The sequence below is a fragment of the Falco naumanni genome, chromosome 1 (assembly GCF_017639655.2).
Source record: "Falco naumanni isolate bFalNau1 chromosome 1, bFalNau1.pat, whole genome shotgun sequence".
Taxonomy (NCBI): Eukaryota; Metazoa; Chordata; class Aves; order Falconiformes; family Falconidae; genus Falco; species Falco naumanni.
This window is the reverse complement of record NC_054054.1, coordinates 26592874-26619956: the sequence shown is the minus strand read 5'-3', so window position 1 is coordinate 26619956 and position 27083 is coordinate 26592874. Positions and strand designations below refer to the sequence as shown.

At 45.5% G+C, this 27083-nt stretch overlaps 1 protein-coding gene across 2 annotated transcripts; it reads right to left on the bottom strand.

Moving 5' to 3' along the window:
• Nucleotides 1-2131: 2131 nt before the first annotated feature.
• Nucleotides 2132-25986, bottom strand: BMP3 (bone morphogenetic protein 3). Of its 2 annotated transcripts, XM_040586963.1 has the most exons (4): nt 25179-25986; nt 13649-14559; nt 5495-5716; nt 2132-5380 (listed from the first exon to the last, which is right to left on the bottom strand). In XM_040586963.1, the coding sequence occupies exons 1-3, from the start codon at nt 25549-25551 to the stop codon at nt 5525-5527; spliced, it is 1476 nt and encodes a 491-aa protein (XP_040442897.1). In that variant the 5' UTR covers nt 25552-25986; the 3' UTR covers nt 2132-5380; nt 5495-5524. The 2 variants fall into 2 exon arrangements, with proteins under 2 accessions (XP_040442897.1, XP_040442888.1); XM_040586954.1 differs by having other exon boundaries at nt 2132-5716.
• Nucleotides 25987-27083: the final 1097 nt, after the last annotated feature.

Here is a 27083-nt window from a genome sequence, read left to right as displayed (position 1 = left end):
CAGCTTTCCCCTGCTGTGGTCCCTAGGACCTTGCAGTGAAGCAGTGAGTTGTTTTATCGCTACACGACCAAATGGGAGCTAAAGTCCCAAGAGACTTAAGCCCCTTGCTGATTGTTGAAGGCCATCTGGAGAGCTGTTATGTAGCTTTGGGTTTAGACACCCCTGACAGTTTAACAGTTTGAGTTCCTCGAGATTATGCAGAAAGTGTGGGAAAGAAGAGACTATTAAAGGCAGCCTTCTAGGCTGTAGTGTAGTGCACGGCCCTAAACTCACCCTCCCTACCCATTTTTTGCAAGGCAGCACAAGGCTGGTGCTCTGTATCTCTTTGAGTTCCGTGTGCTTGAACATTGCAGTAAATTATTTTGCCTCCTGTGACAGGTTTGAGCATTTCTGATTGACTTCTTTTTGATCTATGGATGAATAAGCAGGAGTAAATCAAGAGATACAGACAGATGTGCATGCCTTAATATGCCTGTTACCAAACATCATTTCCCAGTTTTGTTTCTCACCACTGAAGCGGTTGCACATCGGTGCTTGGATAAATGGTTCCTACGGATGTGATGCTCCTTAAGTGCATAAGATGTGTTGAAGCAGAAGACCAAGGAAAATGGATTTGCACCATGTTACAATTAACATATTTTGTGCATGGTAGAGTTTTAGGGAGAGAGGGGAGGCAGTGCTAAAGAGGTAGGATGCAGCATGAGTACAATGAGGCAATTCCTCCCACGGAAAGCAAGGAGGAGGCTGCGCAGAGAGCAGACTCGAAGATGTGAAATTAATGATAAAAATTTGACATTGGGAAAAGCTTTTTTTAAAAAAATAAGATTCTAAATTAGATTCAGTTCTTTGTTTGCTCTGGTTTTTTAAATTCCTTGGAAATCTGGATAACTTGGGCCTTGCTAAAAAGGCTCATATATAAGAACAGGATTCTCTGGTCTGTGTTGCAGGAAGGGAACCTCAAAGTGAAATAGGAAGCTGAAAAGAGGGAAGCATCTCTTCAGAAAGACCTCATGAAAATTCCACAGGGCAAGAAAAAATGTGTTGGGCTTTTTTTGTGTGTGTGCAAGCTTTGTACATCAAAGCCCTCTTTCTCCACATCCTCTGAAACACACGTGTGACCTCCTTGCGTGAGGTAAGATCTAAATTCCAGCTTTCTGGGAGAAGATTGTTCCTCTTCAAAATAAGCATATAAAATCCTGAGCCTTGCTCAGAAGGAGGGGGTTAGTGGTTTGGTATAGAAGGTTTGATTTGTGAAGGATTTACCAGCAAGCAACCCCTGCTTGGGTGCTTTCGCACCCCACTGTGCTTTCCTGTTGTTCTGTGCAATGATGGAGTTCAGGTTTACCAGGGGCTGTAAGCACCTCTCTGTTAATAACTAACATCCCTCTCAGCAGCAGTGATCAAAACATGAGGCAAGCCTGGAGCAGCTCCCTGAGCTGCAGAAGAAAATGCATCTGTAAGTTATGATCCTTAAAGTGCCAGGCACCTTTCTTTAAGTGCAACATGGGGGTTGAGAAAGCGGGGAAGGATGTGCGGTATCGTCGTGCCCAAGACAGGCTCTCCTGCCCATCCATCCATAATCATGTGCAGCTGTGACCTGCCTTCCTTGACCCGTTATATCCCTGTGGCTTGGGAACCCAGGCTACCTCCAGGCAAGAGGGCAGGATATTACTCTGAGACCCCAACGCAAAGTTACCTGCTGGGTTGGGCTGGCAGGGAACAATCAAGCAGTCAGAGGCATCCAAAAATCCCTCAGAGTCAGGGTCCCCGCTCTCACCACACTCTTGTAATGAGAGGCAAGACATTATTTCAAGCAGGAGAGCTCTTGCTGGGGCAAGTCATGCCATACCTGGAGGGCAGGTACCTGCCCACCGACACCTCTGGGCCTTCAATCAGGCCTGGTAACCTCAGCAGCTTCTTAACTGTCATACTAGCTAACCTTTAACTGAATCCATAGCACCCACTCCCTCACCACTCTGTACTTTGCTCTGTAAAGATGATCTCTGTTTGAATGGCCTTTGCAAACAACCACTCGAGATGGATGCATTTCCAGAGAACATGCACACAGAAAGCAGCAAGAACTTTTATGGTCTTGGAAAGATCTGAGTACCACACAGGAAAAAAAAATGGATTTTCATGTAAAAAGTGATTTTATTTTATATTTTCTCCAGAGTTCCTTGTGAAAATTTCCATTACTGAAGGGAAAAAAAATACAAATCAGGCAAGCTTATACATCAGTAGTGAAACATGCCCTTCACAGTGTGGCCGTGATCTGTCCTTGCAAGCCTGACTACAGTTCTAGCATTTCACCTTTGAAACAATAGAGAAAACTGTACTGTCTAAAGAGCACTGAGATAAAGAAGGAACCATTAAGAGAACAAGATGGCCACAGATATAAAATAAATTAAAAGCATTTGTAAAAGTTTCTTTTCATATACAAAATAACTTTTCTTTTCCGGGGGTAATTTTTATTTTTTTAAATTGACATTGTCTGTACAAAGATTAACCTTTCAACAGAAACATTTAAAAGGTCTGTTTTCACAAGGAGAAATGGGTTGCTAAACAAAACGTCAGTCTCCCGCACACTGCTGAGCCTCTCCACAGATATGAGTGCACAAAGCTTTTGGGCCAGCCCTGTGGCGGAGCACAGTCATTTGCAACCCCAGGGCTGCTCAGCACCTCATGAAAGGCGCTCTGCTCCTTGCAAGTTCAGGGCCCCCAGACAAAGGAAAAAAGAAGAGCCTGCCTTGTGACCCTGTTCAGCGGAACAGGATCATTAGTTCTAGTGGGCAATTCTCCTGGGCCAAGGTACCACATTGCAAGTTTTATTTTGCACTCTATATTTTGCACACTTACCGTGAGATTCCCTATTCAGCCTCCAGGAGCGGGATTTTCAAGAGCTCTCTGCAGCTGCTTCCTCACAGTCTGCTCCTCACTGGGGACTTTGCTCCCAGAAGAGCCTATCTGAAGAGCGAGCTTGCCCAGCTCAAGACATTCTCCTGCCCATCTTCTGAGCCAGGCATAAAAATTAATGTGCAGGCATCAGATACTATGTAACTAGATGGGAAGCAGAGCCATTTATCAATAAATAGTATTAAAAAAAAACAGAACAGTGGGAAAAGCCCCCTGTGCTGATCTGAGATTAAAATGGTGATTAATAACATGAATTGGAAATTATTTTGAGGTCCCTACTAATACAATATATACAGAAATAATTGCCTGTGTGATTAATACATTACTGATGCAAGACATGGGTTTATGTAGAAAGTTTCATTTACAGATACAAATGCAAAACAAGTCATGGGCATAAAATGTCTCACTTCTATGTGGTTAATTGAAAAGAACACTCTTAGCTTAGAGTTGGAAGAGGCAGATCACATTTTACGTGGAAGACTGTAGCTATTCTACACGATATGGTTCATGAAAAAGTCTGGCTGTATCCCAGTGAAAGCCAAGCATAACATATCCATGTTTGTTTTCAGGTGATGCATTTAAGGCCACTTCCAGGCTGTCTCATTACAGCACTGGAAAGCATTGCCTGTAGCCTCAAACCCGGCTTCAGTCCCAGGGAGCGACTCAGAGCATGGCTGCCCAGACTGCTGTGCCAGGAAAACACCTGTATTTAGTTAGTGCCTCTGTTCTGCAGTGCAAAAGTTGGGAAGCTGGGCTGCCGACATCCTATTCTGATCTGGGTAACTCTGCTAACATCCAAGGGGTGGGCCAGGGTGCATCCCACCTCTGCACTCTCCTCTGAGGAGCCCCATTCCTGGCACTGCTTGTGATGGACACTGCTCACAAACTGAGCTGTGTTTGGCTCAGTCCCATCCTTCTGCCCAAGAGCCAGCCACTCCCAATTCATCCCACCAAGTGGGAGGCTGGGGCTCAGCGATTCCTCACTTTATAGGGTCCCCATTCCCCCAGAATTTTCCTGGGGGACTGACTGCCCTTCTCTGAGGCAGCAGCCTCATTTGCAGCAGGATAACCCCCGCATCCCTCCTGGGGGGTCACGATGGCACCACTGACCAAAAAAAAGTCAATGACTGAGTGTTTAAACTAGCCTCAAACAGCTGTGAAGCTGCAAGAAGGCATTTATGTAGGAAAACTGTCGTCACCTTCAATATGCTAAGGAATTGCTGACTCCAGAGTGGAGAATTTAACTCTCTTGATGATGGGGAATTAATTTATTCCCTATGAATATCTGCTCTTTAACTACACTATTTCAGAGAGTCAGTTACAGAGGTAACTTATGGAAAAGGCTGTTTGACCTTTACTCTTAGCGCAAACTAAAACATCGCTCCTGTCAGCCAAAAGTGCTTCAAAAAGCATCACCCTCTACATATTGTGCTGCTGGAAATGGCACCAGGGTTCTGTCTAAAGTACTTCTGTGAACATTTACTCCATAGCACAAAAACCTTTTTGCAGCTGTGCCTGAGATTGATTGGATGCTTTCTTTCCTGCTTGTAGTTTCTCAAATGAATTTTTAAAAGACATCTTAAACTGACAGCATAGGTACAACAAATTTCATTTTCAGGAATGTGAACTGAGATAAGGAGGGGAAATCTACTATCTGATTAATTTAACAATCAAAACTCACCAACCAGAGGCAGTTTTGATCACATAGTTGTAGTGAATGCCTACAGATAAGAATTATGCACCAAATAATTTCAGTTTAGGAATCAACTACCATGATTTACTCACAGATTATTTGCAACTATGTTCTAGAATTGTGTTGAGAACAAGTCACTCAGCTGCTTCACTGAGTGTGATACTTTCATTACCTTGGCCTGCTGCATTTCTACAGTGGCACTGAGAGAAAACTCTTCATTTCTGAGGTACTGCAATTATGCACACAGTAATGTGTTCTGTGTTCTTCCAACCAAGGATACTGACATCTAATAAGCTGAATTATGAACCCTATGTCAATGAAAATGAATACACACAGGCTATCGGTGACACGTCCTACCAAGAAGATAGGTGTGTAAGTTGGATTGTCAAAGGCTCTTAGGATGTCAGATTTGTTTTTCTTCCTTGCTGCACTACTCAATAACCTAAGGCAGAAAGCTTAGTTTTAACATGAAGAATAGTACATTTCTAATCTCCTTCCCCATCAGTCACCGTAAGAACGGAGATAAAAATTAACAGCTACTGCTGCTTCCAGAATCTTGCACAAAAATAAATCAGTATGTCCTTCTGGCAGTCTCAAAAATCTTGAAGAGTCTTCTGCAAATTCCTCTTTCATCTCTCAATTTTGACAGAAACAGTCAGTCCCCACTGCCAAAACTTGTGTCTCAGTCAAATTCAGAGATGAACGAAGTTTGTATTCTCCTTCCTTGGAAATGCTATTTGGTTTCCATTCCATTTCCATCCTCACTGTTTGGATCTGTTTAAATTTGTTGGTTTATTTATTGTCCAAAGGAAATGCATTGGCAGTGCAAACAAGTAGGTATGATGAAACACCTCCCCCCCACCCCTGCCCCAAACAGCAAGTGATTACCTCAGCATTTCAAAAGGGTCTCCTGAGATGTTATCTGCATGCACAGGATTCCACTGTCATGTTGGGGTACACCTTAAGAACCACGTTTTTATTTTCGTCAAAGAATAAGATACTAAGAGAAGACATTTTGTCAGGAACGCAGCAAGGCTCGGGAATGCCTGGGATGACCCCGACGGCTCTCACTATGCTCTGGATGGTGGCATGGTTGGATGGCTTCAAGGCCTGCAAGAGAAAGATACAGCAGAAAATGTAACTGCACCCATGTTAGAATGGACCCAGATATTCTAGAACAAAACAGGTTTCTCGAAGAAGGGCCCTGTGGAGAGCCCACGCCTGTGGGGACAGCTAATCTGTCTTCTACTCAACCATTTCTGGTTGTCACCATAGCTGTTCTGAACCAGCAGCAGGGAATGCGAATCTGGTCTGGTTCTTTTGACCACTGGATGCAAATGTTGCTCCACCACTTTCAGCTCAAGCATCTTTCTGGGGGCAGGGGCTTGGACTCTCCCTGGGATGTGCCTTCCCAGGAAGATGCCCAGGCCAGTGGACCTTGCAGCAAGGTGTACCTATAGGTCAAGGTAGTCTCTTCTGAGAGAATGAAGTTACAATGTGGGCTGCGATTTAGTCCCGAAACTTGTTCAGCTGGGAGGGAGGCAGTCAGTGTGCTAGCAGGCCAAGTCATTAGGGAAGTGAAAGAAATGTAATTTGTAGGCTGGGAAGTCTGGCTGGTGGAATGCTAGGAAAAACAAAAGGGGGTAAAACACATGCAGATGAGAGAATCCAAGTACTTTATGCCATGATGCTAACTGTTACAGTTTGTTCTTGTGTACGGTTAGGTTGTTTTGCTTGTTCTTCCATGCCAAATCACTTCTCGTTTGTAGTATACATCATCAGTGACATTGCCAAGTAACTGACCCTCCAAATCCTGTGTCAGTTGTTCCTCATATTAAGGTGACATTTTTCTCCAAAGGACAAAGTTTCCTGGATTTATACCCACGTAAATAGGATCACACTTTGGTTTGATATGAACAAAAAGCAAATCTGACCAGTGAGATAACTGTATTTCTTCACAAAACCAGAATACATTAATACCCTCATAAAAATAATAATGAATATATTCATAGAAATGAAAAATACTAAGCTTTACCTCTTAACCCTCAAACCATTCCAAATCCAAGCATCTGTATGAAAGACAGGTGAGCAAGAAAAACACACAAGATGCAGGTTTTAGCCAGAGACTTTTGATTTTGTAAGAGTGAAATTTTAACAATGCATATTAGAGCCCTTTTAATACATAGAACCTGGGAATCACACAGTACAATATGCTCAGTCAGGTGCCACCGAGAAAGAACAAGATCACTTGGGCCAAATTGCTGTGACAAGCAATTTGTTTGGGGAAAAATGAGTCTTAAGGGTTCACCTACCCAAGGTGAAAGTCTTAATGGCCTTGCATGCAAAAAGCACAGGAATAACTGTGAGATTCCAGTTCAGTGTATTGTTTGTGTAGCATGTCAGTACATTTAAGAGCAACTACTTCCAATTCTGCTGGCAATACACACGACGTCTAACTTGTCCCTACTGACGGTAGCATAGTTTACAGCTAATGCCAGCTGTATTTTCCTTCGTTCTCATGGAGACAGCTGTTCCCTGAATTCTGACAGAAATGGATCAGAATGGACTTTTTCTGTATCATATTGTTGAAACTGATCTCAAAAGAGAACTGCAACCACTTGACACAGAAGTGAACAGGATTCACTGGGGAGCGTTCGTCTCTTCTTTATGTACATGTCAGACATAATTTGAATGTTTTTCTTCTTTTCACGAGGAACTTATTTTGTCTGCAGGAAGGCTGAGCAACAAATGGTGCCAATCCTACACATCCCTTGCTAAATGCAGACATTACACAGAGCTTAATCTTTTTCCCCTGTTGCTGTTTGTTTACTATCATAGCTCATCGGATGAATGAGATGCAGGGCTGTGGTGATACTGTGTTTAAAATACAAATGCAAAGCTTGTCACATCACCCTCATAATGGTCGTAGACTTTGCCAGCACGGTTACAAAGATATTACTCTCCATCTAGGTAGCTGATTTCAAGACAGACATTTCTGTGTGCTTGTTTTGAATTCAAGAGTATCTATACTCCTCAGCAGTAGTTGATAGTGTGTGCTAATCTAAGACAAAAATGTCTTAGATTAGCACACAACGCAGATTTCTGTATCATTGCTGTCTGCAAAAGGAAGCGAAGGCTCCGGTAGCATCCAGGCTTGTTTCCTTACTCAGCTGTAGTGCAGCACGCTCCACAGGAAAGAAATGGGAGCCAAACAGACCTCCTGAGCCTACTGATCAGACATCAAAAGGTAGAACATCTATCGAGATCCGTTTCCCACTGCCAGTAGCAGTGGAATTAAAAACAGGCCTCCCCATATGCTGTGTTAAGGTCTCATTAGAAACCCTTCCCCTTCAGATATGGAATCCATACCACTAAAACACTAAATTGCACAGAACCAATTTCAAGCATTGCCTTGGTTGTTGGTTGGAATAGCCCAGATACATTCAGTCACTGTATGCTACAAGAAATATCTCTGTTTGATACAGGTATTGTACAATACAGAAAATTCTCCATACTGACTTGAAGTCTGTCTTGGATACACTGCCCCTGGCCCTTAAGGCATGCTCTTGAGGACAAACAGCCTTGGCGTTAACTCTGCTTCTGCCAGTGGGAATTTAACTGTGATCAAAGTAAAATCCAAAGGCATGCACTTCTCAGAAAGCTGAAATCCCCCTTGGAGTACTGAACTGGTGTAATGCCCTGACCGAGGAGGGTGAGTTAGGCTGCTGCCTGCGGGCCACCTACACTCTGTCCAGCACGTGGTCACGAAAAGCAGGCAGAGACTTTCTTTTAGGAGGGCAAAAGCAGGGGAGGGCCAGAGGAGTGGTGGGAGGAAAAAGTGCTGAGCTGACTCCAAACTGCCAAATTTGTGAATGAGTCCAGCTGTGGCTCAAGCTGCACCTGCTAAGCCGCACACATCCTTGGGAGACTTGCTGCCCTGTTGAATTTCATTAGGGATGTATTATGAGCAGGGCAAAAGGTGTCTGTTACAAGCTTTCATTCCTGACCTGGGAGAGGGTCTGCCTGGCCTGTACACTCTGTGGCATTACACAAGCCCAACACACAGCAGTCAAAGGGCCTAACTGAAATCAGGGAAAGGGCAAGGCCAGAAAATTTGGGTGGAAAGGGGAGGAGGGGGAAGAGGCACATCTGTTCATAATTACCCAACAGGTCATCAAGTTTAGGAGCTTGCCCTCAGCAAGGGAACATTATATACCCATAGGTACAGATTAGTTTGTTATTGCCTGACAGTTAGAGTGTCATTTTGCAAACACCGTCTTATTAGTAGCACCAGATATAACACATGGCTCAAGAGTAAGACACGGGTCTGGAAGATGCTCAGTTCCCCTTTTTATGTAATTTAGCTTTTCACTTGCTTTGGAAAACAAGGTTGTTTTCGTTTCCGTGATTTAAAAAGTGCATAAAAGGAACAATTTGGATTCCAGCATGGACAGAAATCTACCAATTGCTGTCAGGAAGCCACACACAATGTGTTTCAGTAACCTGCTCTCTTAACAAATTAGCTCACTCTGCAGTACATGGCAGCAAATATTCAGCTTTGCAGTGACTGAAGAACTATAATGCACTGCTGCTGTAATTCTTCAACCAACCGAGTTAAGAAGAGTTTCACACAGAAAGTTCAGATTACACCTTTCAGCAGGAATTTGTAGAAGAAAACCAGCATCCTGGTTACAGCCTCACAGGCCTGCACTACAGGCTTAGTTCACGGCACTCAGACCTTCTGCTTCATGTCAACGCAGTCATTTACATTCTGTGCTTTATTTGCATACCCATCTCTCCTGTTTATTTCTCACCTTTTTTCTATTATAAGCTTTTTCCAGGGCAGGGACCACTTCTGATAGCACGTACTGGCAGAGGGGTGAAAAGGAGGAGAAATAACACTCCTGTGGGACTGCTAGACTCAATTACTGTGAGAACAGTAGGCCATACCACAAGTCTACTTATCAGAGGAGATGGAGTTAAACTACAACATCTCAGAGGCCGATGCTACTATCCACAGGAAATTAGAACCTGAATTTGGCAGAAAAAAATTTGGCTGCACACATCTGAAAATCTTCTGATGCAGAGTGTAATACCTCAAGCGAATTACCCAAAGATGAACAACTTGCAGGCAAAGCTGGAACTCGTCTTTCACCCAAGCAATACCTGTTAACCACTGTGTGCACTGTTTGTACCTCTCTGTGATGCTCTGGAGTGTCAAACATAAGTTTAAACTTCGTTTTGCCTCTTTGGAACTACTGGTACTGAATTAATCTTGGGACGTTTTACTTGCAGAAGCATTTGTATGGCTCACTGTATTTCTTTCCACAGGTTTGAAGTTACTCTGGGAACTAAGCCCTGAGTTTATGGAGCATGTTAGGGAATTTCCAGTTGCAGGTGCTAACAAAGGCTCTGTGTGAGGAATAGGAACCTTCTTATTACAGTGCTTCTTTATCATTACTTTTAGTTTCTGAGAGTTTATCTCCATGAATATACATTATGCTTTCTGCTGCTGGAAAATCTGTCTTCTCAAAGTCTGACCTCGACTCTTAACGAGAGACTTCTGTCTTAAATTCATTTCCTATCAGCTCTCAGCAGGATTAGATTTCACTCGGAGCAAGGAGAGATCAGTAACAAGGGCTTCTAAAAACACCACATCCAAAAGTTTTTTTGAGAACATCTTTTTTCTTGAGCATGCACATTATTGAGCAATCTGAGTTTCAATCCAGACTGTAGGAGCTACAGGCAAAGGAGGGTTCTTCCCAGTCTCTGCATCAGGCATTGGCTAACCCTGAAATATATGCTATGTGTTGACTATTAAAAGAGAGCTTTTCTGCCTCAGAAAGTAGAAACGTATTTTGCATGCCTACCAAATGTAAAAAAAACCCCACAAACACAACATCTCTAGTCACTGGGTTGAACTGTTACTCTCTAGCAAGTGCTAGATCCTGGGAGTTCATCAGCACCTCAACTATCACCTACTTTGAGAGCCAAGAAAGCCAGACCTGATAACCTTAGGAAATGTGAACCTAAACATTTCTGGACTTATAAGACACTATCAAGACTTTCTTAGAAGCTGCTATGCTGCCCCACTGCTCTGATCATCAGAAATACCAGGAACTTGACTGAAATGGTCTTCTAGTAGCATTGAATGTCCAACATGTACTTGACTCTTTGCTTTGTTTCATTTCTAATGCTGATGGTAGCCCGTAGCAGGTGTCTTATTTTAAGTGAAGAATATTTCAGGGGCCATGACCAGCTGAGCTGGAGACACTTTTTTTTCTTTTGCATTCCTTCATTCCTTTGAATCAAAGTACTTTTAACTCTTCTGGTTTAAGTTTCATTTTCTCCTAAACAAGAATCAGAGCAATGCTCTTTTATGGTCAGGATAAGGTTTTTATAACTAAAGCTGCAAACAGAAATGCTAACCCAGTGTCGCATTAAAGGAGAATGGAGTAATTTAGCAGGAAACACACCCACCCACCCACCGCCTTCCAACTCTGTCACTGAGGTGAGAGGTTGGGTGCAGCTAGGGTTAAATTCTAGGTGATGTCAAATTTACCGCTATCAGTCCAGCTATCAGTCCAGTCACGTTTAACATGTATATTAAACTACCACGGGTCTGGATACACTGATAGCAGTCTGCACTGCCAGTCCAGTCATGCTCATGAACTAGCACGGCCACACCCTAGGGTACGGTTCTGTTCAATGAGAAACTGTTGATGACCAGCTACTTAACAGCGCAGCTTTATTAGCAACAGATAGACAAGTTCTTTGGATTGCCAGTGATAGGGACTGTTTGCAAAAAGGCACGTTCAAGTAAAATATTGTAAAGTCTAAAATGTGTGGAAAAGTTACAATACAGCCTGGCTACAAATATTAAAAAGTAACTCTCTAGAGATATTTCTAAGCTTCCCAAAGAAGTACTTAGTTTAAGTCTCACCCAAGGCGTCCCAAGTGGGGGAGAAGCAAGGCTCAGCCTGTCAGCTGGTCCCAGAAGTCAGTCTTGGTGGCGTCTTCCCTTCACTTGTTCTCAGTGGTGTTTTCCCCACTTGTCCCCTCATTCGTTCACTTTTTATACTCTTCTTACTCTCAGGTAGAGCTTCAGTGACTCTAGTCTTACATTCCTTTACTATGATTGGTGTAAAATTCTCTTGCTTTCATTTAAAGGTACAGTTCATTTTAAATTTACTGTGCATGCTCCCTGAGCAGGGGATTCACTCTCTTTGGGGGAGCCATGTGCGTAGGAGGTCCGACCTCCCACTACCACAATTATTTTACCCTAGCATCCTTGAGTTTCATCTTTTCAGCAGTTTGCTTTCTTTTAGCATTTAGTATGTCCTTGTTAGAAAGCTTATCTTTTCTTTGAAGTGCTAAAGGAGCCTAGTTCCTGACCATCTCTCGCAGATAATGAGCCTCTTGCTTGGTCTTTGCCACAGTTGTTGGCCCAGCAACAGACATCTTCTCATATATTTTGCAGCCGCTATTCAGCTTATTGGCTGTATGATACTGTCACATTCCCAGTCCTGCAGGGAGTACAGCAGAGCCTGGCTGCGGTGTCTCCACTCCGTTCCACCCTCCACTGCTCCTCTAGGATAGCAGGTTGTATGATTTTAGGGAACTGTGGTGACGTAGATTCTGTGCATGCCAACTGTTCGGAAGTGGCAACTGTATTTTTCCCTAAAGGGTTGTTATAATATTAGATCTGTAATTCCCCCCTCCAAGCAATTGTACAACACCCAGTCTTAAGCAGAGGGTTACAGCAATCGTTTTTGTAATTTACATGTCCTTAAAGCTAGAACGGAAGAAGTCCAGGTCCGGCGCTTTTAGAATTTCTAACCTGCATACCAAGTTACTGGTTTGACAGAGCACGGTTCCCATCAACAATAAAGTAAAAGGCTCAATGTGATGTATTAAGGGTAATGTGAATGGTCAGGAATGACAGGTATCTCTTCCTGTTCCCTTTCATTTTCTCCTTTGATCCGAAACCTGAAAGCCTGCCATTGCAGTTGGAGGTAGTCAGGTAAGACTCTTTCAAAGAGAGACTCCTGCCTTCCTCAGCTTGCTTCCTCTGGGCTCCATCCCCTTCAGTACATTTCCCCACTTGTAATTTTCAAAGGGTGACTCCCTTGGGTCCTTAAGCCACCAAAACGCCACATGAATTTCAGAACTGACTGCTGAAGTTTTGCTGAGGCAGAAATAAAGTTTCCTGAATGTGAGGTTATGGTGGAACCAAAAGCCCTACCTTTACTGACATGTCCCATAGGCATTATTTCTGCGTACCCCTCATTTCAAGCCAGTCTCAAATACTGCATCCTACTTTCAGGTTTCAGTAGACTCCAGGGGGGGTCCATGCTGCTAATAACGACACTGGGCATTTGCTTTCAAAGAGCTGGATTCATCCACCAAAGTCACAGGCCTCAAAGCACATCACCCTTTCTCGCTATCTGCATGCAACAATCTCACACAATCCAGAGAGTATTTCAAAAGTCAGTGGGCTGGAATCCATTGCTTTTGGATTCACTTGGTCTGTCATAGAAGTTTGACTCTTGCTTACACTTAGAGCTTCCCAACCACTCCCATAGCTCCACAGAGTCTCTATGTCATCGTGACAGTCATAGCTCATGAGGCACACATTTTTCCTGGAGTGTGCCATGCTGACCAACACCAGCATGAGTCTGGCAGCAAAGACTCCTTTGAGGCATAATGACTACTGTCTAATAAGCACTTTTCTGGATCTGGCTCGTATTATGTTTATTAGACAGGTTAATAACAAGTTCACACATCATAAGCACTATTCAGGAAATGTTTTATGGCAATTTGGGTTCTGGACAAAAAAGCGACTAATTTTTTTTTAATTACCTTTACAAGCCTGTCTTTTTACTAGCTGTCCAACCACCACTCCTTGCAGCACGAGACAAAGATATCACTTATTTACTAGATCTGAACACATAAGAGGTAACCAGCTGCCTTTTACTGACACAGGAGAGAAAATGCGTAGTTTACAGTAATAGACAGTGCAAAAGAATCAATAGACTGTACCTTTGGAATTGGAAACTGGCATTCCCCCGAGCAGTAATAGGCATCGAAGGATTTAGGGGAAATAATCCACTCGCTCCAGCCGATGTCTGCAAAATCCACCTTGAGATAGCGCCGGGTGCAATACCTTGGCTCATTCCACTGCTTCCTCCTTGCCTTCTTCAGTGTTTGCTCATCGAACTGGAGGGTCTGGCTCTTCTGGTGATGATTCTTCCTCTGCTTCTTCTTACTCTTTGCCCTCTCTGCTAACCGCGGCTGGAAGGTTTTGTAGGGCTTTCTGTCTTCCCATCTCTCATCCTCATTGTACTGGTACTCAGCTCCTGGAAGCTCATTATTCTGCAATGGCAACAGGATGTTTGCAGAGCGTTTTCGCCGCCACCTCCTAAGGCTGCTCTTCATGTGGTTTTCTGGCCTGGGAAAAACCCTTGCCAGAGGATGATGGTGCCCTTGCAAACTAGAGACAACATTCTCTGGCTCTGAAATAGCAGAATCATTGGCGTAAACCAGAATGTAGGGTTCATAGTGAGAAGGTGCCCTTTCCCAGGGGTGATGGTGGGTCAGATCCATCCTGACACCGATCAGGAGTTTGTTGTTTTGTTTTGCTTCATGCAGGAGTTGAGTGATATCCTTCCACTGCCAGGAAAGGACATCCTGGTAAGCAGCAGAGACATTTATTGGGAAGCGTCCCAGGCTCCGAGTCCGGTTCCCTACAGAAGAAAAGGTCCAAACTGAAAGATGTATCTGATTTTCAGGTCTCCTGTGCCTGTGATGAGAACAGCCTTCAGACTGGGAACAGTTCCGCTTAGCGTGCAGCAGGTCACCAATATAGTAATACACCGAAGCTGACAAGATGTTTTCAGACTCAGTGAGCGATGTCAAGTTAAAAACGTACATCTCCTGGCTTTCAGAGCTCCCTAGAAGAAATACTTAGATAAGAATATAGACATTTCAAAATTGTATAGAGAAAGGACTGAGCCCATTGCTTTCTAGGGTATACATTAAGTTCATGGGAAATTTTCACACAGTGCTGTGGGAATGGGTTTAGGCCACTATTCAGAAAAATAACCAAGCTAGTAAAATGATGGCCGTAAATCACACCCCTTTGATCTGGTTTCCTTGTAATACCTATCTCCATCCAGAAATACTCACACATTTAATATTGCTCCTCTGACTTCAGGAAACAAACTAGGTCACAGGAACACAGCTCAGTAACAGACGCACTAAGGACTTTCTCATGCAGAAATCTGAGCATTGCCATAATAAGCTTTTGCTCTTTTGTTTTCATTTTTCTGCAACATTGCCAAACCCCTCCCTCTCAAAATGCACTTAGGTGACTATGGCTGCTCTGTCCTGAGTGAAGAATCATCTTTCTGTATCAAAGACAGCTGGGACATCAATGGGACATGAATGGCACTGAATCGTGCCTCAGTCCAGACCAAGCTGAAGCTGGAGAAAGGCTCACACTGGCTTTGCTAGGCACTGGACTGTCTGTAAACTTCCATTATCCTGTTGAGTCATAGCCTCGCTGGAAAGAAAAGATTTGCTTCCATACTAGTAGAGGCTTAATGTGGCAGTGAGGAGGAGGAAAAGCCTGGATTCAAACAGAGCACAATTCTCAGTGTTGGCACAGGTTTTGGAGTTGTACTGCCACAGAAGTCACTTAAGCTCCCATCTCCAAGCCAAAAAAAAAAAAAAAAGGCAAAACCAAAAAAAAAAGCCTAGCTGGTTCCTTTACACCTTCCACTGTGATCCACTGTGATCCAGGCAGGCCTCACCTACAACACAGACTTCAAGGCCTGGATGGCACCTATTCTTAGCTTCTAAAGATTTCGAAGATACTCTTAAAGAGGGACTCAAACCCAGGTAACATTTGGTACAGCTATGTGTGTATATCAGGATGCAAAACAGGTAAGGAAACACAGAAAGCACTACATATTTCAACAGCTAAATGAGAAGATAAATCCAAATCCTGTGCTACAAAGGATGTTTCCTCTCGGTATTAACCATTCCTCCATTACAGTAAGACCAACTTAGGGCCCCTCAAGTGGTCAGTGTTCTCTGCATGCACAACTGGGTCTTCATGACCCAGAGCCCTTTGCAACAGCAAGGTTAGAGTCAAGCACAGAAGGAAGCATAAAGTTACTGACAACAGCCTCGCATACAAAGAAGGAATGCGTCTCGCCTCTGAAGATGTGGGGAGAAGAAATACCAGGGCAGAATCACTGTTTAAACATTTTTAGGGCTTGGATGTCAGCTCTGGAGAAAGAGATGACTCACCATTTATAAAAAGCTAAAGACACACAAGCCGGTCTGACAGCTTTTTGGCTAAGCCAGATGCTAATCGTGACTGAAGATTCCCTCTAGAATAATTAGACCCAGGACTGCTTCAATTGTACTGGGTAAATTTATTCATTCCATCTACGACACTTCATCAATTTTCATGCCAGTCAGAGTTAGAAAGTATTTACTAGCATAGCTGAAGGTAGGTGGACAGTACTTGAGCAAACCCAATAACCAAAAGACAGCCAGCCCACAATGTCTTGGATTTGGGGGGCAGTGGCAGTGGCAAAACGCACCCACTTGCCTGGCGCAGAGGGTAACAAGCCAAGGATAAACCTTCCTCATGGTTGGGATGTTACTGTATCATCAGGAGGGATGCAGGGGACAGCAGGGTTTCCACAGCTGTGAAATCAGAGAAGTCAACCTAACCACAGGCATCTTGCACAAACCCAAAGATGCACTCCTACCACAGGCTGATCTGTGAAAACAGATGGCCGGCTACTTTAATTAAAAGGATGCAACAGAAAGGCTTGGGCATAAGTTTAATTTTTATTTTAAAACTTCCTGCTTGGACTGCAGCTATGTCTGCCCTTTCAGAGTGAAAGAAATACAGGCCTAAATGTGAAGGTACTATTGAGAGCTATAAACCCAGGCTGTATGGAAAAGTCAAATATAGTAAAGCAAAGGTATGGTCTGCAGCCCCCCCAAAGGGCTAGAAACAACCCAACACATTAGGAAAACAAAGGAACACGGAGTTAAATGCTTCTTTGACATCATGGCAGGTCAAAACCCTCTCTGGAGGCTGAAGAGAATTCATAGTTCACAGAATTTTGTAAGAGCTTTGCTATTTTTTTTTTTAATTTGAAGCAATGACAAGCATAGAGGTGCTCACGGACTAGGAATAAGAGCCTCTCTGCTTCTACCCTCAAAATACTGTACTAAGTCCCCTGCCCAAGCAAGTGAAAACATAATTTCTGGTACTGATCTTTCAAAGATTGTGTCAGCTCTGTGTTCTGGGTGACATTCTGTGCTTCCAGCCTGCAATATCCCAACTGCTAATGCCATTCAGGTAAGTCCAGCAAAAGACTGCATTCTCCCTCCTCCTCCCCATTCCCACCCCAACAATCTAAATGGCCTCTTCTTCTAAACATTTTTTTTCTCATCAATATTTTAACTCATACACTAAAAAAGCAGGAATTAGTTTCACTGGGAAGAAGAACCCTTCTCCCCAATGTATCACATGCACTTCTTCATGCAGTTACGGAGAAAACAACATACACTTTTCTCAGTGAAATGGGGCGGGGAAGGCCAAGTCCTTTATGGAAGACACCCTTGTTTACACATTCAGCCCAGCCTGATGGTGGATCACACAGGTAAGTTCCCAATAGCTGAAAACTGACATACCAAACCCAACCAGTTTCTAGCTATTAGTTATGCCTGGGGAACTAGATTTTCTCTGAATTCAATCCTACTTTTAATTCCTCAAGCCAAAACCAGCTGTTTATTACATTTGTACTAAGCACACACGAGGACCTGACCTCTGCTTGGTTTGCGATCGCGACTATAATACGGTTAATATGTAATTCGGCAGAGCACGAAGTACATCAGTCTTAGGAACCAGAATTTACGATGTCTCATAAGCACCCATTAAAGAAGTTATTATCTGAATCACTATTGTATGTTGAATGGCAAGTGTTCATTTTAATTTTTAGTAAGAATTCCACTTAACGAATACTTCCTGTTCTAAATTGGCATATTGCAGCAGAACACAAACCAAGCTGCTTTTATTTGTAAAGAAACCCTAGATGGCGTGAAACAGACACAGGAGGAATACATAGTTTTGATTAAAAGCAAAACCCAAGAGGCCCCTCTCAGCATGTAACTGTACCCCCAAGATGGGTACTCACAGCAGGTGGTGCTATTTTCTCACTGAATGATCTCTGCACTCAAATGACTCCAAGACTTTCTGTATCAGTCTGCAACATCATCTTGAAACTAATTACTAGTAGCCAGAAGAGATATCCACAGATTCACTGGCTTCTGGGTCAGGAAAACCCAACCATGTGACCCAGGTTTCTGTCACCAGTTAGGAACAGTGTCGAATACATCCGTCGTGTGATGGCAAAACCTGACTCTCAGGTGTGAGCAACGCACAGAAATGAGCATTCTCCAGGCCAGTCATTGCCCTTAAAAATAACAGACATCGAGGAAGATTCAGCTTTAGAATACCTCAGCTTTAGAATACCTACAAATGCACCCTTTCCTCAGGAAAATTTCATTTCACTTAAATGAAACTTCCTCCTTAAACCCAGAGGACAGAAACTACTGAAAATCTGTCCCCACAATAATGTAGTTTAAACTATTAGCTGAGGACAGGAGCATAGTTTAAACTTTTCACCAGTGTCAAGAGGTGTCAAGGAGCACCTAACAAAAACTTCACTGTGATGTGGGAAGCTTTCCACAAGCCTCATCCAGCTTTCTCTACTGTCACCTGAAGTTCTACTTACTGGTGTGAGCTGAGGCTTTAGTCTTTAGAATGACTTATGCTGGTAATTCCTCTAGTTTTTAGAATGACTTACACTGGTAATTCCTCTCATATAAATTTGACTGACTGATTTCTCCCTTTGCTAATCCCAAAAATACCCAAACAAAACCCCAAGCCAAATCCAAGCAGGGCTTTAATTCTAATACCTTGCTCAGTAAACGGTGTTTCGTAGAATGCAGCCATCAATGGCTCAGTGTTAAATGCAGGGCAGGAGAGGGCCAAACCACAGGGTGAAGTCCACCAACACCTGCTCAGCAGCCAGCAGAAAGAGGCAGAATGACTAAGCACAGCTAAGGCCTCTGGCCAGTTTTCCCTCTATGACAAGACCTTTAAGGTCTCAAAGGCAACAAGATCCTCTTGCAACAAAGCCCTCTATTGGTCTAGAAGCATCAAGTCATCTTCACAAGTGAAAGAAAGTCAAACACAGGCCCAGAAACCTATGCCCTAGAAGATCACAGCATCACAAAAGCTTTTTTCCTTATGTTTTCAGTATTGAACAAAACCGGTGAAAACAGCAGCTTCGCAGCAACTTTCTTTGCACTAGCTGCCTAGACAAGAGAAAGTCTGTTGCAGGCACAGGCAATGATCCAATGCCAAAACATGACCTTTCAGAGGGATGCTGGACAGAAGGTCCCCCTCTGCCTGGGCTGGCTCTTAGGATACAGCAGTGCTGGGAAGATCTTATGAGCCCGGGGTGTCTCTGCCCCACAGGCAGCTGCTGCAGCAAACTCGCGGTCGGGTCCACCACCTTACTGCCTGGCAAGATTCCGTCCACGATCTCTGAGCAGCTGTAGTTGGTAAACCTCGCCTTTGTCTGCAGTGGTATACAATGCAATTCAGTGGCAACTCAGTATTATTTCAGCAGCAGTAACTTCCCTGGCTCACTTGATATGCCTCCCAATTCTGTGATTTCTATCCAAGCACCACTACTTGTGCTAAGTCTTTCAGTTCTTCCTCTCTGAGAATGAGTTCTGCTAGCTCAGCTTTGCTCTTTTGCAGTACAAGATATGAAGTGCAGAAGACTTCTCAGCAACGAAGTGCATATGGACAAGAAGATTTAAGAGGAAACAAGCAAATGAAAAATAAGTGCAACAGAGCTACATGCAAGGAATACACTGCTACCTTCCAGATACTCTGAGGCCAGATTTTAACAGCAATCTCTGCTGCCCTTCAAGGAATCACTGTATGTTGCTGCCAGCCTGATGAGGAATTTTCAAGATCAAGCTCTGCATGACAGAGCTCTTTTGAACTGCAGTAGGTAAGACATAGCATCATTGCACTGTTGGTATCACTCACTTCTACAGCATAGAGCTTTGGAGCGGCAGCCACGAGTTAGGCAGAAAGGTACTTGACAAGGAAAACATCTTGTCATTTGTATTCGTGTAGGATACGATTTGGAAGGCACATGCAGTTAAACAGATAGGCTACAGATTTATTGGCCTCCTCAGCGCATATGGAAGTCGTTATTCGTCTGTGCACTCTTCCCTTGCTCAAACAAAACCCAGACACCAGTAGCACCACAGCAAAGCTTATACTGGGACAGTGTCACTTCCCCAGTCTCCTGCACAAGTGACAGCTGAGCTCTCAGGGGTGTGAGGAGAGGGGAGGTACAGTCTCTCCAAGCCTCAAGCAGAAAAGTCGTTCTCTATCACACAGGTGGTCACCCAGACGCCAAGTCAGGGTGTGACACCACTTGCTGTTCTGGGTATGAGAGATGCCAGCTTACTGATAGCTCAACCCAGCTTGTAGCACTACGGTGGAGGTACTTGTACCCACCGAGTCTTCAGAGGCATGGCCCATGCTTCCTCACCTTCCTGCAATAACCCACAGCCATATGGATTGCCTGCTGCTGGCATTAAAGAGGCATTTTAAGAAAAAGCAGTAGGTCTGTGGAGACTGACATCAGTGGCCTGAACAGATTCATGTTACGAGGGGCATTTCCAGGCATCAATAAGGTGGAACGAGTCTGTTAACATGTGGTGTGTGTACCTTTATAGAGGATGCAGTGACATTCTTATGGACTGCCAAATCTAGCCCAAGGGTGAAAAAGGATGCAATAATGAGGACTATTTAGTTATATAGTCACCATGAGTCATCATTTCAATGAGATATTAAAGTTGTGTCCTTGTGCCAGTGCACAGTTAAGAATGTATTGGTGTTTCCATTATAAAACTTTATTGTCATGGCTTCCATAGCCCAGCCTTAGAGAAGGTTTGCAGATTTGGGCCCAGCCTGCCCAAACCATAGCTCAACACTTTTCAAGTTCCCTCTGCCTGAAAACTACCAGGATGCTTCTGCTGCTGCTTGCATTTTGTTTATAGGGGTACAGCAAAAAAAAACCAAACCAAAACAAACAACCCCCCCCCAACTCTCACCATCTCCTGCTTGCATGTTTTTAAAGCTCTCATTATGGAAGACCCTTAATGTTACTAGAGCTCAAAGAGGCTAGAATTTGGCCCCTACTGGTTTTTGCAGACTGACGGTGGCTGGTGACTAGCCGGTTTCCCCATGCAGTACTTGGTTTCCTCTGTTTGCGTGGGCATTTCATACCACAACAAAGGAAAGTAAGGCGTTTTGAAAAGGAGGAGAACATAGTTCTTAAACCACAAGAATTGGCCTAGGGGCAGGTGTAATGCCTAAAATTGCTTGAAATTCAGTCAATAAAAAAGAGTTTAAAGTAATTTCTGACTGTATAACTTTACTACAACATCATTAGAGGGACCCTCCAATTAAAGTCGAGTTTTTTAAATGACTCATTTGCAAGACGTTCCTTTAGCGATGCTATGATCAAAAGTACTTTCAAAAGCAAACTGAAAGTCTTGCGTTTGAGGCTTTTATCTCTCCACTCTGATTTATTTATTGCATACTCTATCTTTCCGCCAGGTCCTGAGCCTCTGAAGTTGTAGATGAGCACACCTCTATGGGGAGCACTGAAGGTAAGCAGATTTGTATCAGGTGAAGGTCTGGTCATTCAGCAGTTGTGCTAACTGGCGGGAGGAAAACAGTCGTGAGCAGAAACTAATCCGCAGACTTGACTATAGTTTAACAGTACATTTGCCAGAATTGCCAAAGCGTTCAGCTCTTAACTCACGTATCGTCTGACCTTCTTCCTAGCTGTCTTTGTAGAGTCACAAGGGATGGAAGGAAAACCACGCACTGTTATGGTACCTGCAGATAAAGAACCGGAAAAGGCTCTGTCTTAGTATTTTTCCTGAAGTAGAGCTCACTGTGAGGCCTGGGCTAAGCAAGCTAAGGGCTGCTAGCATCATGCCAGAAACGTCCCACAATGACACAGCTGCCACAGAAATCACGGGCTGAACGTCCGTTGACTCAAATATTTCTATTTATAGGAATAAATTAGAGCAGTTAAGTCAATGAGAGAGGACAGTGCTGGAATATAACTAGATATACTGTGAATGATGTACATCCTTACTTCACTTGTGACAGATTTTGGACCTGCAATTTCTTTCAGCTTTGTCATAGGCATCAAAGGTTCCTTTTTTGAATGATGCAAACTGAACAATTATGTTTTGAAATAATTTAGCAAGATTGACAGACAAGAATTTTGCCCAAACAGAAGATCACATGAACATTCATCAAAATCAAAGGCAAGAACCCCCAGTGCAAACAAAAACCCACATATAATTCAGCCTAATTGTGAAATCTGGTGCACAAGAAATTTCAGGGAAGTGTAGGATGGAAACTTCAGAGGTGCGTGCGCAGGGCTGAAGCCCTCATCCTATCCCCTTGGAGGACTGAGACACGGAAAGAGAAACTTGCATCTAACAGTTGTTAGGACACTTCTTTTGATTAATCATGTCTTAGTTCTTTCTTGTTGGCTGTCCATTGCAAGACCGCAGCTGCCACATGCAACACCAGTTTTCTTGGACTAGAAACAGGGATGAGTTTCAACAAATCCTAGGAGTTCTTGGTCTCACCACACAGCACTCTGTCTTACAGGGTCTCAAAAATTTGTCTGGTGGCTTACCTAGGAGGTCTGGAAAAGGCCTTTGTTGTGTGCCGCAGAAGAGCCAGAAGCCCTCCAGGGGAAAAGCAAGAACAGAAAGGTTTCACAGCCACATTTGAGAGTTGTGTTGCAGAAAAGAAACAGGAAAATATATGGTTAAATTGCAAAATATATGGTCAAACTGCAAATGAAATCATTAGAGATGTCCTTCAAGGCCTCTTCCTGTAGATGCAGGAGAAATGGGCAGACACGTAGGGAAGTTCTGCTCATCATAGACAAAAAGCTGTCTCCTGAAGGGGCTGGCAGCAGGGATGGTAAAATGCACTGAAGGAGTAGTGACAACGTAATTTATTAATTTAACTGATGCAGCCACATTAAGGATAAGGGAAAGCCTGTGGGAGTCTGAAATTTGCATCCAAAGAGTGCAACAGTCAGAGCAGAGGATCCAGAAGCAAACTACTTGAAAGGGAAATACTGTGGATGCGCCGTTTCCATTGCAGGGCTGGGCAGGCAGTTGGGCACAAGGAAGAAGTCAGAAATCAGAAAAAGCCTTTTTGCAAAGCAAAAAAAGCCTTTTCACTTCCCCCCACCCCCACCCCAAAAAACATTTTATCTAAGGGTTTTCTGGAAATGCACTTTTCTGCCACCCATAAGCATACAAAATGAGCCACTGCTGCCTATGGTGAGAGAAAGACAACAGCTAACTGGTTAAATATTTTGCATAAATACTTACATAAGCATCAAAAACCCTATAACCACTTCCAATTTATTGCTTTGGCACTTGGAAAGTATTGCAGGAGGAGGAAAGGGATTAGTGAATAGTGTGTTTATAGGACTGCTGCCACCCAATGTCAAGTGAGAGTATAAATATAATCAGAAAGACCACAGAGATGAGATTTCAACCAAAGGCCTTTTAGGTTTAGAACAATAAATACCTTGAATCAGATACCCTTAAAGGAGCAAATATCACTCTGCTGAGGTTATACACACACACATGGCTTTTTTTTTTTATTATACCTTCCCCGCTTTCAGTGAGGAACTGCTTATTTCAGAACAAAGCAACATACATTAGACTTCATATTGCAAAAAACCAATCATGTTTAAAAGGCAAGAGAGTTCCTCTGTAGGAGCAGTAACTGGGGAGTACCAGCTCTCCGTTCTCCAAAACCAGGGTATTTACGCCTCCAGCCTCTAAAGCCTCTCTCGTGGACAGAAATACTTGCAGTAACACATGATGAAGAACATTTGTAGGGCTGAATCCTAAGACACCAAAGCCATCCTATTATTCACAGTATTTGATCTCTGTGCAGAGCTATCCTGTAATAGACATTGTTGCCTTTGAATAATCAGAAGTAATGACTCGCAAAGAAACCTAAGGAAAGTCAGGCACCCAGCACTCAGTTTTCTGGGAGAGGGAAGTAACCAATGCAGGCTGCTGAAACTCCCAGACAACACTCAGTTTTACTGAAAGATGTTTGTCCGTGAAAAAGCCGCTGGGTCAGTCCACCAGCAAAATGAAAACCAAAGAGACTGGCAAATCAGGCTGCAATGTACGGCATGACAGCTGTCATACAAACAGCAAGTTTTTGGGATGCAGTGGATTTGGAAAGCATATGCAGGCAAGGGTTGCAAGGGATTCTGGCATTCCCACTTAGCCCTTGCAGAGATAAGATGCACAAAAAGCAGAACAGTGGGATTGGGTGATACAGCACCAAGGCAGTGCCATCTTCCCTTCCTGCTAGGACACAGTTCTTTTGGGATGCTGCCATGTGAAATATATGCTCCCCTCCCCTGCCCTTAATGAAAAACGACTTTACATTTTCATAAAGGTACCTGTGCATGCCAGCCTGTAATCACGGGGAGATCCAAGTGTCACCACCTAAGACGCTGAGATGCAGTATTTACCAAGCACAGATTATGCTTCAACTAAACTCATTTGCCACTGCCCCTAACTGCGAGTACTGTCACCAAGGTGTCAGAATCTGTGTACTCTGTAGACAGTCTAAAGGATCACCAAGCCATGTTATTGCTTTCTCGCATGCAAATCAGCCCTTGGTTTCAACAGAAGCTACACATGCAAAACACCATTAAAAGGAGACTCCAGAGGGGATACGTCAATTACTCTACTTCCCTCATATGGTACTCAGATACCATACGGCAGAGACGCTGCATACAGAGTTGAAGAGATAAGCCAGTAATTGTTACATGGGAGACAACATAAACGTTCTATCCCAAAACACACGACGGTTGCTGCAGGAAGCGTTACTTTTCTAAGCCTCCTCTCATCTTCTTCCCTACAGCGAGGTCCCTGGGCACTCGAACGGACACGCAGCTCAACGAGGCAGGCTGGGCACCGCTCACAGGGGTACGACCGGACCGTTCCCTTCGGTTTTGCAGAAACGAAGCCCATTTGCCTGCACAGCGGTACCCCACAGCGAGCCGCTCGGGCGGCCGGGTGAGCCCAGCCCGCGGGGCGGCCGCGGTCCCCCAGCCCAGCGCCCTGTCCCGGCTCCGCTCGGCGCGCCCGCAGCCGGGATCCGCCAGCCCCGGGGGAGCGACCGCGGCAGGGGCAGCCGCGTCGGGGGGCTCCGGCGGGCAGCCCCGGCCCCGCTGCCGGCCGGGGGGCGGCTCCCGCCCCCTCCGCGCCGCCCTCGCAACGGAGCCGCGGCGATGCGGGCATCTCTCCGGGGCCCCGCGGCGGGGCCCACCGCCGCCCACCCGCGCCGCGCCCTGGGACTCACCTGCCGGCAGCGGGCGGAAGCCGCGCACCGTGTTGCCGCGGCGGAGGTGCAGCCCGGGCTGCCCCGGCGGGTCCTGGGGCCGCGGCGCCGCCGCCCGCCCCCCGCTGTACTGGTCGTAGAGCCGCAGCATGTGCTCCGAGACCTTGTCCCCCGGCCGCGGGCGCTCCGGCGGCCGCCGCCGCTCCTCCTGCCCCGGCCGCTGCCCCGGGCTGTAGTCACCTGCCGCCGCCCTCGCCCGGCCTCCCCGCACAGCGGCCGGGGCTGCCCGCCGCCGCAGCCCGCCGCAGCGAGCCTTCAGCGCGTCCCCCAGCGCCAGGCAGAGGCAGCCCCAGCCCAGGCACAGGCACAGCACCCAGCGGGTGGATGCCGCCATCCCGCCCCTCCGACCCGGCTGGGCGGGCTCCGGGGTCCCCCTCGTCCTGGCTGCCCCGGCCAGCAAGGCAGGCGAGACCCGGACCCCCAACGAAGTTTGTTTCGGCCAGATGCTACCCCCGGCGGCGACGGGTGCGGACGGGGCTGCGCTAAAAATCGCGGACGGGGTCTCGTCTGGTTTTTTGAAGAGGGGCGGAGGAGGAAGGGGGAAAAAGGAAAAAAGAAGAAAATTAAAAAAGAACAAAGTGGGGTGGAGGAAAGCGCCGCGGTGTAAACCGCCCGTCCTTCCCGGCGCTGGCAGCGAAGGTGTTTATCGCCCTTGCTGCGCAGGTTGTTTTTTGGCGAGAGGTGGAGGTGCTGCTCCCCCGCAGCTGGATGCTCGCTCCCGCCCGGCCCGTGCGGCCGCAGCCCGGCCGAGTCTCCGCGGGGCGTGTGCGCGGATGTGCGCGTGCGAGCGAGTGCGAGCCGCGGCGCGCGCCGGGGCTGATCCGTGCGAGCCGCAGCCAATCGCGCCGCCTGCTCCTGCGGCCCCGGCTGCTAGCAAGAGGCAAAGCGAAGGGGAAACCTCCACCCAAAGGAAAGCGAGCACAAACGCAGAGACAGAGGGAGCCTTGACTCTGGAAAGTCAATCACTGGCACCGAATGCGGCCCTGGGGGCAGCCAAGGAATAGGGTGGCGGGATGTCCCCCTTCCCACTCCAGTCAGCCTCTTCCAAAGGCAGTATAATAACATGGTTGCAGTAAAAAATCGCGAGTCAAACCACACTCTTGCCTTCTCCCCTCGAAAATTTTAAGCCTTGGCTGAACTCAGAGCACAGTGCATGTCAGGCGGGTGGAAGGGATGCTAACTGGGCTGTGATGGGGCTCAGCTCACCTCTCCTGAGGGCCGGCCATCCTCGGTGCACTCCGCTTCCTCCTCTGTCACCCTCCAAGCCGGCCAGGGCTGGCAGAGGTGTCCCTAGCAGCCTGGAGCCCACGGGAAGGGATGTGCACCATGCCCACGTCCAAGGAGGACAGACCCTCTCAGGCACGTAACCCTTCTGTGAGCTGCATGGGGAATCCTGTGCGTCAGGACTCCTCCACTACAGCAGGGCACAGCCAGGTAGGTGTTCCTTGCCTGGAAGAGAGGATTTCATGTGCCTCCCCCCTTTGCTGCTTTTCACCACCAAAAGGCCAGAAACATCTCAATCCCCTTTCCAGTGCCAGAGCAGCAGACAACACCCCACTGGGTATGTAATGCCATCCCTTCCAAAATAATGCTTTGCAACAGAAAAGGTGCCTTACCTTGTATACCTGGGTGGTGGTGGTGGGGACACAGGAGGGGGAAGAGACGCTTACGGCATTTTCACAGTTTATAAATAAGTTGGTCCACAAGAATGACTTAATTTCTAACCTGAAGAAGGGAGATAAGAACATTGGCTTCCAGAATAGTATATGGTGCTTAGCACACATTATTTCCAGCATGGGGCATTCACATTTTCAATGGGCTACAGAAAGTGTATCGTTATCAAGCACTAAATATAACACTAAAATA